Below are 13,073 nucleotides of genomic sequence, written 5' to 3'. Positions count from 1 at the left end.
AGGTAGCATGATACTTATTGCACATGCTATCAGGTATATGATACTTAGTTGCACATGCTATCATGTAACCTATGATACTTATGAATAATGGGAGCAAATAAATGTTAAACTCTGTTCTGTATACTGGCTGGTAGGTATTCTTTTTTGTGTTTACAGACAATTAAAGGAGTTACCTGAAGAAACAGGCTCTGACCTGTAAAACACATTGTGTATCAGGACCAAGATTGTTTGTTGTGCAACAATAATATGCTCATGCATATGAGATGCCTGAAAATGTGTGCAATTACTTTGCTTCTCTTGGGATGTTTAACCTTTAGAAATTGAATTATTTGATATTTGTATACATACATTATCAGTGGTGTTGGTAACTTTAAATCCTGTTTACAAAGTCCTCTGACACCCAAGATGCCAAATTCCACCAGCATAGCACTCGAAAAGAAAGCCTCTCTTGCATCTGCCTTAGTCCAGCCTGGTGTCCACCTTCCTCAATGATCTCCTATAGGGGTTCCTCTCCGTTTTGTCTGGTGTAAACTGTGCACTGGCCAGGACCTTGCATTACTTTGTTTCCAGCAGGACCACAGACAAAATGGACAGAAAGGACAAACCTTTGTAGGTACAGTATATACTTATGGTAAATTCTACCTTTATAGATACATGTATGCTTGCAAGTAAAATTTCACCAGTACCTTATCAAAGCAAAAAAGGTTAATCGTTCCACAGAGATTGATCCTCTGGGGACTGATGCAGAAAATTCCATATTTTTCAAGTCTTTTCTGCGCATAAATGATTCCTGCAGTAAGGGCAGCTGGGAGAGCTGGAGGAACTGCAATGGTGATGACATCTAAAGCTTTTTTCACCACCTCTCCAGCCTCAGCCTGTAAAAGACAGATATAAGATTGTACAATGAGACAAGAGGGAGTAAAACTTTACAAGCAAAAATATCGCTACAGTGTGCTACTATTTTTTCACTCAAATATTTAGGTTTTATATGTGTTAGCTACCCTTTTTAATGAAGACTCATAACAGTAGACCAAATTTCTTTTTTAAATAATGTCAGGTTAAAATCTAATTTTATTTCTCAAAACGAAGACGTGTCAAATGAACACAATGGGGGGGTGGGGGTGATTTATTAAAGCTGGAGCACTCAAAATCTGGTGCAGCTGTGCATGGTAGCCAGCCAGCCACTCTGCTTTTAATGTCAGCTTGTTCATTTAACCTCCCTGGCGGTATGATTCTGTCAGGAATTCTATTCCAAAAGCGGTACAATTCTTTTGCATGAAAATTTGGTGTTATGTATCATAGGCCTGCAATTCTTAGTAATTACTTACTAAAACCTGACCAAACAAGGCTCTAGTAGACATCCCAGATGTGATAAAGTTTGAAACACAAAATCATGAATTATAATCTTATAAATAATATAATTTTATTCAATAATGTAATGTGAAATAATGAAATTTGTCAAACAAAGAAAATTCAATAAACATCCTGAGTGTGATACATTTTGAAGCAAGGTACAGCACACAGTCCAACATCACAATCCGGACAATAGAACCGGCTTTCTTTTCTGACTTTTTTTCCACTGCTATCTCTCTTTGAGCAGCAAACCACGCACATCCTGGTAGGTGCTGCCTTTTTTGCGGTTGGTGGTATGTAGTCCACAAAGTGACGACCTGTTAGGCGTTCTGGGTTGACAACGTTAATAGCATGTCGTCCAGGTCTGATCGCAGATCCTGATGGTGTCTCGTGTTGGAGGAAAATCTGCTCAGCCACCTTCCAGGTAAAATCGGCATGAATAAGAGGCTTGTGACTCTGTGCTCTGTATAGGACATATGCGTTCCAAAGGCATTGCTCCAGAAGATGCCGGAAAATCTTTTTATAATATTTTTTTTGCTGCTTGCGCATAGCCGGATAAAATGTCATTGTCTGATCGGCTCTGTCCACGCCTCCCATAGTGCAATTATAGTCTATGACGACTTGCGGCTTCAGCACATCTTTCCTACGTTTGGTGTGGACCATGGCAGTGGCGGTATTGTGCACGGTACTCATGAGACACACGTCCTTCTTGTCTCGCCATCGCATTGCCATCATCTTACCCTTCTGCCAGGCAACCATTTCTCCGGTTTTTAGATTTTTCCGGGAGAACAGAGATGGCATGTCACGTCGATTGGGCCTAACAGTACCATACGTATCGGTCTTGTTTTTTAGCAAAACATCAAAAAGTTCCGGAGACGTATAGAAGTTGTCCATGGTGACACAATATCCATGGTTCAGCAATGGCTCCAGCAGTGTGAGGACTGATGATGTGACCATCCCATAGCCGCTGTACCTGGGGTTGAACTTCGTGCCTTTACCGGTGTAAATGACCGAATTTCATATGTACCCGGTGGATGACTCGCAGAGCATGTAGGACTTTATGCCAAATCTCGCTCTTTTGGATGCAATAAATTGTATCCAGCTCAGGCGTCCCTTGTAGGCCATCAAGCTTTCATCCACGCAGACGTCCCTTTCTGGCATGTAGGTCCACTGGAAATTGCTCACAATAATTTGCGATGCCTCCCAGATTTTTTTGAGTTTGGGTGCAGGATACGTGGCCTCATCAAACTCTTCATTGTTCGTGAAATGGAAATATTTCATGATGAGGGAAAAACGGTATTCGGACATCACGGTGCCAAAAAACGGAGTGGCCAGTAATTTATTGGTGGTCCAGTACCATTTCTGGAGCGGTTTCCCCACCACCCCCTGAAGAATAATGAGTCCCAGGAACTGCCAGATGTCCTCTTTGGTCACTGGTTCCCACTTTCTGCTTCGGGAAAACCTGGCATGCAGCGTAGCGGATTGCTGTACCTGGTAGCGATTTGTCTCTGTGACAATTTTTTCAATTACATCCTCAGTGAGAAATAATTGCAGGTATGCCAGAGGATTGTCACGTTCGACATCTACCTTCATCCCAGGTGATCCAGTGAAGGGGAATCTTGGCGGCGCTACCTGGTCTGTATCGCAGTCGATAGGGCACCAATTGCGCACATCGCTGAGGTCAGGTGCAGGATCATCACCGCTGTCACTTGTCAGATCCGTGTCAGTGTCAGCCGACAAATCTCCCCACGACTCGCTATCGCTAATTTCTGCGAGCAACTCCGTGTCGCTATCGCTGTCACTCAGCTGGTCCAATGGCGATTTTGTAGCGAATTGGCGCTTTTTTGATGCCATGTTATATTTTATTTTATTGGAGGCAAGGGGCACTGTATGGTTTATCAGTCAGATAGAGATGATACAGTGTAATCCTCTCAGATTACAATGTATCACCTCTATTTATGTGTTTGTGTTGTGTTCACTTTTTGAAATTCCTGCCCAGTTCCACTCCCGTGCGCCGCTGCTGCTCGCAGAGAACGGAACCAGGAAGTCAGGATGGCGTGACCTCGCCGGCGATCGCGTCGGCGATCACAGAGGAGGACACGGAGGACAGCGGAGAACATCGCTGGAGCGCCGGGAGAAGGTAAGATCTCCGCTCGCCGCTCTGCAATGTTACCCCGAGCGTGACTCGGGGTTACCGATAGTACAAGAAAAAAACAAACCCGAGTCACGCTCGGGGATACCTCTAGGGAGGTTAACCTTTGGCAATAAAACCTGGAACCTGATTGGTTTTTATGCAGAGCTGCACCAGATTTTTCACCCTCCAGTTTTAGTAAATAATCCCCAATGTTTTGTATATACTGTTCAGCAAAATAAAAAATAAATAAAAAAAGGTGAAAGGAATAATACCAATGACATTTTGCAACAGAAGCCCCTTTGTTATAATGAGCTGCCTTATGCATGCGGTCAGTATAAACCTGCCTAAACCCTTATAAAGCTGCAAGTCACACACATACCAGCACTACTGATCTGTTGTTGTTTTTTTGTAGGGGAGGGGGTAACATTCTGATTAGTGCCGTGATTCTGCTGCTAAACTGCTTGGCTGGTAATATAAAAGTTAGGGTGCTCAAGCTGCCCATCTGCCAGTGTGCAGACAAAGGGAAAAACAAAGAAAAGGATATTGTAACACTGACTGAAAGCTTGAAAAATGGCCTCTAAAACCTGTATACCTTCTTATTGCTAAAAGATAAAGTTAAATTCCAACTAAAACCTAAACAGGGAAATTTCTCAGACAATTGAAGAAAAAAACATAAAGAGACCCCGTTGTATAATAAAACCCTTTTAACAAAGCAGATGCCTGTAAAGAAAACAACTGAATAAAACACAGCTCTCACCGATTCCTCCCTTTGACTTCAAGTCACAATTGCACCCTACACTAGGAGATCTATGTGGACCTCCTTGGTCCCTTGCAAGTCTGACTGGTTATTTCATCTGATTCAATGCCACTGATGTACTGTATCCTACATTAGGATAAATATGCAGAACTCCTTAGTTCCCTGCAGGTCTAACTGGTTACTTCATCTGAAATAATGCCACTATTGTATCCTACACTATGAGAAAGAAAGAGAAATCCTTGGTCCCCTGCAGGTCTCACTGGTTCTTCCCACTTACCTCACATCACAACTGTATCCTCACTGGTTACTTCATCTAGACCTAATGTCACTACTGTATCCTACAGTAATGGGGGGTCTGAGGGAGGAACCAATGACACCAGTAGGGGATCTGGTACTTGCACACTCCTAAAAGTGTTGGTTTTTCAGCGGACTTTGGAAAACCAGTTCTTCGTGTATGTGCTTTGCTGAAAGTGTTTCATTATGCAACAAAGTCCCTTTCAAAGACATTATAATTATTCTCTACTTTATCCAAAGCAAGGCAAAAATGTATGAACTAGAGTTCCACTTTAAGACTAAAATGTACAAAACAGAAAAAATAAACAGTAAAGTATGAGTTAACATGACTGATTCCTTTAGTTATAATACTGATGTCTTACCCCATCCAAAGCAAACACACAAACAGCGTATATCATCCCAATCAGAGACAGACCAATCAGGCTGCAAAGGAATACCAATGCATCCCTGTAGAGCTTATAGTTCACTGGCTTTGGGTAGAGGATAGACCGCACCAGGTCACCCTTAGCTGTATTAAAGCCTAGAAGGAAGATCAAAACATTTGGTTGACTGCTTAGAAGGAAACAGTAGAACAATATTTGCAAAGTATTATAAGGAGCTAGACAGTTTTTGAAAGCATATACCATTGCTTTAATTTGTTTCTCAAACAATAAAAAAAAGGAAGCGGCTGATTCCTTTCACCGGGGTCTGTATGTAACCTCACTCTGTGGTAGGCTAACCATTTACATAGAAAAGTGTTAAACATTTTTAAGTTTTGGATTGAGGAAAGGATACAAAATGTTGCCCAGTGCGTTTTGTTGTTACCGCACTGGGGATATTTCCCCCTGATGACAGAAGTCATGAGACAGAAAGTAGGGTGAAGGCCTACTGTTGGCAATTGTATGTGAACAGAAGATAAGCAAAAAATCTCCATAAGCGACAACTGTCAAAAAGTAAACCTGTAAGTTTCTAGTCATTCAAAATTATAACAATGCAAGCCTATAGATAGTAAATCATTAGAGTAGCTGGAAACTGCAGCTGCTAAAGTTTAAAGTTCTGCTCTTGTTCTAGTTGTTTTACTATACCTCTAAATAACTTTAATTTTCAACCACTAAGTACCAGCATCTAACACCCCTTTATTACCATGCTATTTTTTCAGTGCAGTAATAGCTTGACTGATAAGTTGCTAGCTGATGCAACTCTACCCAAATTAATTTTATATTGTATTTTGAGGTATATAGCACTTTTGTGTTTTTTAACCACTTAACGCCCACATTATAGCCAAAAGATGACTACAGCGTGGGCTTCCCTTGCCGGGAGAGCATATATGAATGTCCTCCCATTCTCGCACTGCCCGCGCGCCCCAGGGGGACTTGGCTGATCACAAAGCAGGGTAAAAGGCAAATCAAAGCGGGCCCTTTACCCTGCAATCACCTATCAGCCATTGACAAGGGATCACAGAAGTAAACAGAAGATGGTTAGCAGCGTTTTTTTTTCTTTGAGCTGTCAGCATGAAGAAAAGAAGAAAGTCATTAGAAGAAAGTGCCCACCAGTGCTGCTAATTAGTGCCCATCAGTACTGCTAATCCATGGCCATCAGTGCTGCCAATCAGTGCCCATCAGTGCCTCATCATCAGTGTTGCCTATCAGTGCCATCTATCAGTGCCACCTCTCCATATCGCCTATCAGTGCCCATCAGCGCAGCCTCATCAGTGCCTCCTCCTAATCAGTGCCCACCAGTGCCACCTCATCGGTGCCCATCAGGGCCACCTATCAGTGCCAATCACGGCCGCCTATCAGTGCCCATTAGTGCAGCCTACCAGTACCCATCAGTACAGCCTACCAGTGCCCATCAGTACAGTCTTCCAGTGCCCTTGAGTGAAGGAGAAAAATTATCTGTTTGCAAAATTTTAGAACAAAGTGAAAAACCTTCTGGGTTTTTCTTTCAGGATTTTTTTTTTTTTTGTGTGTGTTTAGCAAAAAATAAAAAAGTCGTAATTAAATACCACCAAAAGAAAGCTCTATTTGTGTGAATTTTTTTTATAAAATTGTAATTTGGGTACAGTGTTGCATGACCGCACAATTGTCATTCAAATTGTAGGAGCGCTGAAAGCTGAAAATTGGCCTGGTCGGAAATGGGGTATAAATACCCAGTAAGCAAGTGGTTAATAACTACCCATTGGGTTGGGTTTTTTATTCTTTACTATCAAAAGGGTAAAATTGGACATGTTTTATAAAACATTTTAAATAAAAATGCAGTGCAAATAACCACAAAATGACTTATTTTGTGGAAAGTAGACATCCCAAACTGATCAATTTTTTTTTTAAATGAGAAACATGCTGGTATTGAAGGGGATTAAAACATGGAGCTTGGCAATGGTACACTAGACAAAGTTAATGTATAGATTGTAAACAGAAGGGAGGAGAAGGGGTTGATGTTCAGGTCAGGTACAGTGGAAGAATGGAGCTGGGAGGGTTAAATGATTACTTGAATGCTTACTCCTTAGCTCATTCATACCTTTGTCTTCACTCTTCACATTAAACATCAATATGGCTGTAGCATTTCTTAAGTTGAGTATCCACTATCTAGGTACATACATCTGGCATGCTTTAGTCTAGCCATAGATGGGTCAATGTTTTCATTCAACCAGCAAGGTGAACGAAAAAACTAACCTGATTTCCCCATCTACATATTTGATGTGGATGGGTGAATCTTCCCTGATGTGTAATTTTATTCTGACAGCGCGAAGAAGACTTCCCTACTATCAGAATATGCAGATCAATGCTGCAGACTATAGCCTGCAGCTCTGATTAAGCGTAAATTATCCAGCAGGCTGGTTAAACAGAATTTGATCGGCAGATCGACTTCTGTTCAACCAAAGTGCCTATACATGGATCAAAATTTGGTGCGTTCAAACCATTTATGGCCAGATTTACTCTGAAAAAGAGCTGAGACTGTACATTTTAGCTCTTTTATAACAACTGAAAGACATCAGAAGGAGGATCCCAGCAGGGTGGACACTAAACTAATAAGCATTTACAGTGATACCAATGTTCGGTGTGAGTCCTCCATTTTTTATTTGTATGGAGTAGGGATGTGGAAATGAAAGATTAATTCCTTGATTAATCACTTTATTTTTTTGATCGATCAAAATTCTTTTGATAGGTACACACCTCTCCGTCGGCTTCTGGGTCTTCAGGGACTTCCGTCGGAGATCCGGTGACGTCATGGACAGCGATGTTACCAGACTCACCCCCCCTTCCCCAAGTGCCTCCATCTGCTAACGAAGGGAAGTGGGGAGGAGTCCAGTGATTTCGAAGTTCTGATTGAACGTAACATGTACGGGGAGGAACTATGCATGACATTAACCGCTGGCTGCCCTACGGAACTAACCCGATTGTCGGCTTTACATGCTGTGTTTTTATCATCTTTATGTGAGTAGTTTGTGTTTGAACACAAAAATGTAATCTTATACTTAAGCGGTGAGCACTTAGATCTTTTCTTTCTACCCATGACCTGGCGTCCTTGCTGAGATCTAAGGATCTAAAGAGAAGTTCATGGTCCACGTTAACCCTTTTAATATCCGCTTGCATGACCACCTGTTTGCACAGGGGTCCATGCCATAAGGTGAGAGTGATTAGTTAGATCGGAGGTGGAGGGATTGTCACACTACTGGGGGAAAAAAATTACTTACTGCTACAGTTTGAATTTAAAATGTATTTGTGTGAACTGTGAAGTTAAGTCATGGATTGTGGAAACTAACTAGTGTTGGATGGTTGTATATAGTGTATACCACATTTACCACTGACTAATGCAGAGTTGCAATGCAAGGAGATCAGCTAAAAGTAGTTGGATCTGTATGTGCATTATAATTAATCGACATATTAAAAAAAAAAACGATTAATCAAACATGAACATTTTAATCAGTAGCAGCCCTACTATGGAGTAAAAGAGGAGATGTAGCTGGACTGGAGGGCTTCTGTATGAGAACAGAAGTGACGTTACCAAATCAAAGACAAAATATGTAGCAGTGGGAACCTGGTCTATAGATCAAAAAAACATTTAATAACTATCGTAATATGCATTTACAGTGATACCAAAGTTCGGTGTGAGTCCTCCATTTTTTATTTGTATGGATTAAAAGAGGAAAAGATTTAGCTGGGCTGGAGGGCTTCCGTATGAGAACAGGGGTGAAGTTACCAATTCAAAGACAGGATATGTAGCAGTGGGAATCTGATCTGTAGATCAAAAAACATTTAGTTTTCTCACAGAGAAGCAGGATTGTTTATGAGTGTGACCAGGGACACCATTAAAAATCACTGGGCCTCATACAGCCTGCCTAAAGCCGCGTACACACGGGCGGACTGTATGGCCAACTTAGTCCGTCAGACAATCCGACGGACAGTCCGTCCTACTTTCGAATGAACGGACTTGACCACACACGGATGCAAAACAGTCCGTCGAAAGTTTGCGCGATGACGTGTACAGCACGTACGACGGGACTAGAAATAGGAAGTCCAATACACAGCAATGCAACCTTTCGCCGTGTAAATCCTTTCTGAGCATGCGCCATACTTAGTCCGTCGAACTAGCCTACTCACGAGCGGATTGTCCGCTGAAACCAAAGTCTGACGGACAATATTACGGAAATTCCGAAATACTTAGTCCGCCAGACTGCACGCTGAAAAAGTCAGCTGAAGCCCACACACGAGCGGACTGTCCGCTGAAATGTGTTTCGACGGACTAAGTTGGCCAGACAGTCCGCCCGTGTGTACGCGGCTTAAGAAGGTCAGTGTTTCTAATTTGCTGCACATAGCAGCCCTGCTGGAGCATACACCCCACACAGAGAAAGGTTTTTAAATACCTTCCTGTGCATGTACAGTAATCGTGAAAGGCGGCTCCCAGCAATTAAATAAAAGGTTTCCAGTGGCATACCTAGCATATCTGGCACCCAGGCTTATCATTTAACCTCATCCCCTCTTCCAAACACACACAAATTTACTATAAGCCCCTGTACACACTGCATTTTAAAATGTACATTCAATTACTTTCCATATGCCATTGATTAAATCTTTTAAGCTGGTCATTATCTAGGTAAATATTACAGTACCTGTTCTAAGTACAATAGCTTTCACATGGTCTGCAGCTTTGGTCTGGATGACCTGAGTTCCGCAGAAAAGGACATGTCTCTTGTAGTCATGTACACTGTGAACCTTCCATGGTTCTGTGTTGTCTGTTTTCGGCAAAGGAGTCTTGGTAACTGGGATACTTTCACCTGTAGCCATAAGAGAGACATACAGTTACCCATTTGAATACAAGTATTCTGAGGGATTTAAAAGGCTCAGTGTGCTTTATTACAGAACTGCAACTAATTGTATATAGTGATGGACGAACTTCCGACGGGACGTTTCGCGAACGCGAAACGCGAACGGGCACAAACGTTCGCGAAAACGACCGTTCGCCGCGGGCTCCATTGACTTCAATGGGAGGCGAATTTCGCAAACCTTTAGGTCGAATTTGCGGCCACGGGGTAATTATTAGGGGGTAGCACGTAGTCCCACCACCTGGACAATAGCATAATACATGTATGAGGTGAATTTGGGATCGATAACTACAAGCATTTTTTTTTTATTTGGGAAATTGTTCTGACAATTCAGGACTATGGAGCTAATGAAGGCAATGGAGGAGAGGGAAGGTCAGGGACCAGGGTAGGCAAACAAGAGGGTGCAGGAGATACAGAGCACTGACAGCAGCACCGTAATACAGAGCACTGACATCAGCACCGTGACATACAGCGCTGACAGCAGCTCCGTGACATACAGCGCTGACAGCAGCTCCGTGACATACAGCGCTGACAGCAGCTCCGTGACATACAGCGCTGACAGCAGCTCCGTGACATACAGCGCTGACAGCAGCTCCGTGACATACAGCGCTGACAGCAGCACCGTGACATACAGCGCTGACAGCAGCTCCGTGACATACAGCGCTGACAGCAGCTCCGTGACATACAGCGCTGACAGCAGCTCCGTGACATACAGCACTGACAGCAGCTCCGTGACATACAGCGCTGACAGCAGCTCCGTGACATACAGCGCTGACAGCAGCACCGTGACATACAGCGCTGACAGCAGCTCCGTGACATACAGCGCTGACAGCAGCTCCGTGACATACAGCGCTGACAGCAGCTCCGTGACATACAGCACTGACAGCAGCTCCGTGACATACAGCGCTGACAGCAGCTCCGTGACATACAGCGCTGACAGCAGCACCGTGACATACAGCGCTGACAGCAGCTCCGTGACATACAGCGCTGACAGCAGCTCCGTGACATACAGCGCTGACAGCAGCTCCGTGACATACAGCGCTGACAGCAGCTCCGTGACATACAGCGCTGACAGCAGCTCCGTGACATACAGCGCTGACAGCAGCTCCGTGACATACAGCGCTGACAGCAGCTCCGTGACATACAGCGCTGACAGCAGCACCGTAAGCAGCCCCAGGAGGAAGTCAGCACAGCACAGGGATGGTGTGATCCCCTCATAATAAGAACCCCCAGGAGGAAGTCAGCACAGCACAGGGATGGTGGGAGCCCCTCATAATAAGAACACCCAGGAGGAAGTCAGCACAGCACAGGGATGGTGGGAACCCCTCATAATAAGCAGCCCCAGTAGAAATATGACACCGCTCAACCTCTTCAAAGAGGAGGGTAGGGGCATATAGTACGGTGTGCTTTTTTGGGTCAGGGAAGTGAGCCAAATGAATTAAGAAGGTCTGTGTGCTTGATTCCAAAAATTGTTTATAGACATATACATGGTCTACTGATCACATGTGTTGAATTCCTCCGAGATCCATGCCTCATTCATTTTTAGAAATGTGAGGTAGTTAACACTGTGGTGAGCTAGGCGAGTACGCTTATCGGTCACAATCCCCCCTGCTGCGCTGAACGTCCTTTCGGACAGGACACTGGATGAGGGGCAAGCCAACAGTTCGATTGCAAATTGGGCAAGCTCTGGCCAGAGGTCAAGCCTGCCCACCCAGTAGTCTAGGGGTTCATCACTCCTCAGAGCGTCCACATCGGCCGTTAACCCAATGTAGTCGGACACCTGACGGTCTAGGCGTTCCCTGATGCTGGATCCGGATGACACCTGTCGATGGGTCGGCTGAAAGAATGACCTCATATCCGAAGTCACCAACACATCTTCAAACCGGCCTCTTCTTGCAGGCGCTGTTGGATTGGTACCCGCAAATCCTTCTCTGGGAGTGGGAATTGCTCCTCTGCCAGCGCACGCAAAAGCAGAATGCAGCATTTCTCGAAGCAAGGCCTGGAAGTGCTGCATTCTGACAGCCCTCTGCGACGGCGGTAACATTTCCGCCATTTTGTGTTTGTACCGGGGGTCTAAGTACGTTGCCACCCAGTACTGGTCCTTGACCCTCATGCTTTTTATACGGGGGTCCCTATTAAAACACTGGAGCATGAAGGCCCCCATTTGCACTAAAGTGGAAGCGGTGTGGTGGCCTGGCTCCTGCTCATCATCCAGGATAATGTCGTCCTCTTCATTCTCCTCTCCCCATCCTCGCACAACAGGGATCCCAGAAAGGTTTAAAGCATGCTCTTCTTGCTCCTGCTCATCCGCCCCGGCACCATCCTCCTCTGACTCCTCATCAGACTCCTGTTGTTGACTTGTCTCAGATAGAGTAGCCCCCCCTGGGAATTCATCCAGCATTGCGACTTCCTCATCTTCCCGCTCCTGCTCCTCCACAGCCTGATCAATGACACGACGCAATGCACGCTCCAGAAAGAAGGCATAAGGTACCATGTCACTGATGGCGCCATGGCTGCGACTGACCAGTTTGGTGATCTCCTCAAATGGCCGCAGAAGTCTGCATGTGTCGCGCATGAGCAGCCACTGGCGCGGTGAAAAAAAACCCAGCTCCCCAGAACCGTTTCTTTCGCAGAGTTCATACAGGTAGACGTTAACTGCACGTTTCTGCTGGAGCAGCCTATCAAGCATATAGAAGGTTGAGTTCCATCGCGTCGGGCAATCGCAAATAAGACGTCTGACCGGCAGATGGTGTCGCCGCTGAATGTCAGCAAGGCGAGCCATGGCCGTGTAAGATCTTCTGAAATGGGCCGAGATTTTCCTTGCCTGCCGCAAGATGTCCTGGACCCCAGGGTATTTGACAAGGAATCGCTGCACGACCAAGTTTAAGACGTGTGCCATGCACGGCACGTGCGTGATTTTGCCCTGTTTCAATGCGCTAAGCAGATTGGCACCGTTGTCACACACCACTTTACCAACTGTCAAATTGAGCGGTGTTAGCCACTCATCTGCCTGTGAACGCAAAGCTGAAAGGAGTGCCGGGCCAGTGTGGCTCTTTGCTTCCAGGCACAACAGACGCAGCACGGCATGGCAACGTCTCACCTGGCATGTGGAATAGGTTCTGGGGAGCTTGGGCGGTGCAGTGGAAGAGACGCTAGCAGCGGAAAAGGAGGAGGCAGCTGAGGAGGAGAGGGAGGAGGATGGAGTAGGAGGAGGAGAAGAAGAGTCAGGCCTG

At 44.8% G+C, this 13,073-nt stretch overlaps 1 protein-coding gene across 1 annotated transcript in view; it reads right to left on the bottom strand.

Moving 5' to 3' along the window:
* LOC143988151 (putative cation-transporting ATPase 13A4) overlaps nucleotides 1-13,073 on the bottom strand; it is a 191,484-nt gene that overhangs the window by 82,816 nt on the left and 95,595 nt on the right. Inside the window, exons 10-12 of the mRNA XM_077487480.1 lie at nucleotides 9,628-9,792; nucleotides 4,901-5,058; nucleotides 687-875 (exon numbers count right to left, since the gene is read on the bottom strand). Of these exons, the coding sequence (XP_077343606.1) occupies nucleotides 687-875; nucleotides 4,901-5,058; nucleotides 9,628-9,792 (512 nt within the window). The remainder of the gene's footprint in view (nucleotides 1-686; nucleotides 876-4,900; nucleotides 5,059-9,627; nucleotides 9,793-13,073) is intronic.

Source organism: Lithobates pipiens, unplaced genomic scaffold (genome assembly GCF_037356315.1).
Source record: "Lithobates pipiens isolate NorthernLeopardFrog02 unplaced genomic scaffold, aLitPip1_a1.2 Scaffold_18, whole genome shotgun sequence".
Classification (NCBI taxonomy): domain Eukaryota; kingdom Metazoa; phylum Chordata; class Amphibia; order Anura; family Ranidae; genus Lithobates; species Lithobates pipiens.
Note: the sequence above shows the minus strand (reverse complement) of the source record. Positions and strands in the feature narration are given on the sequence as shown.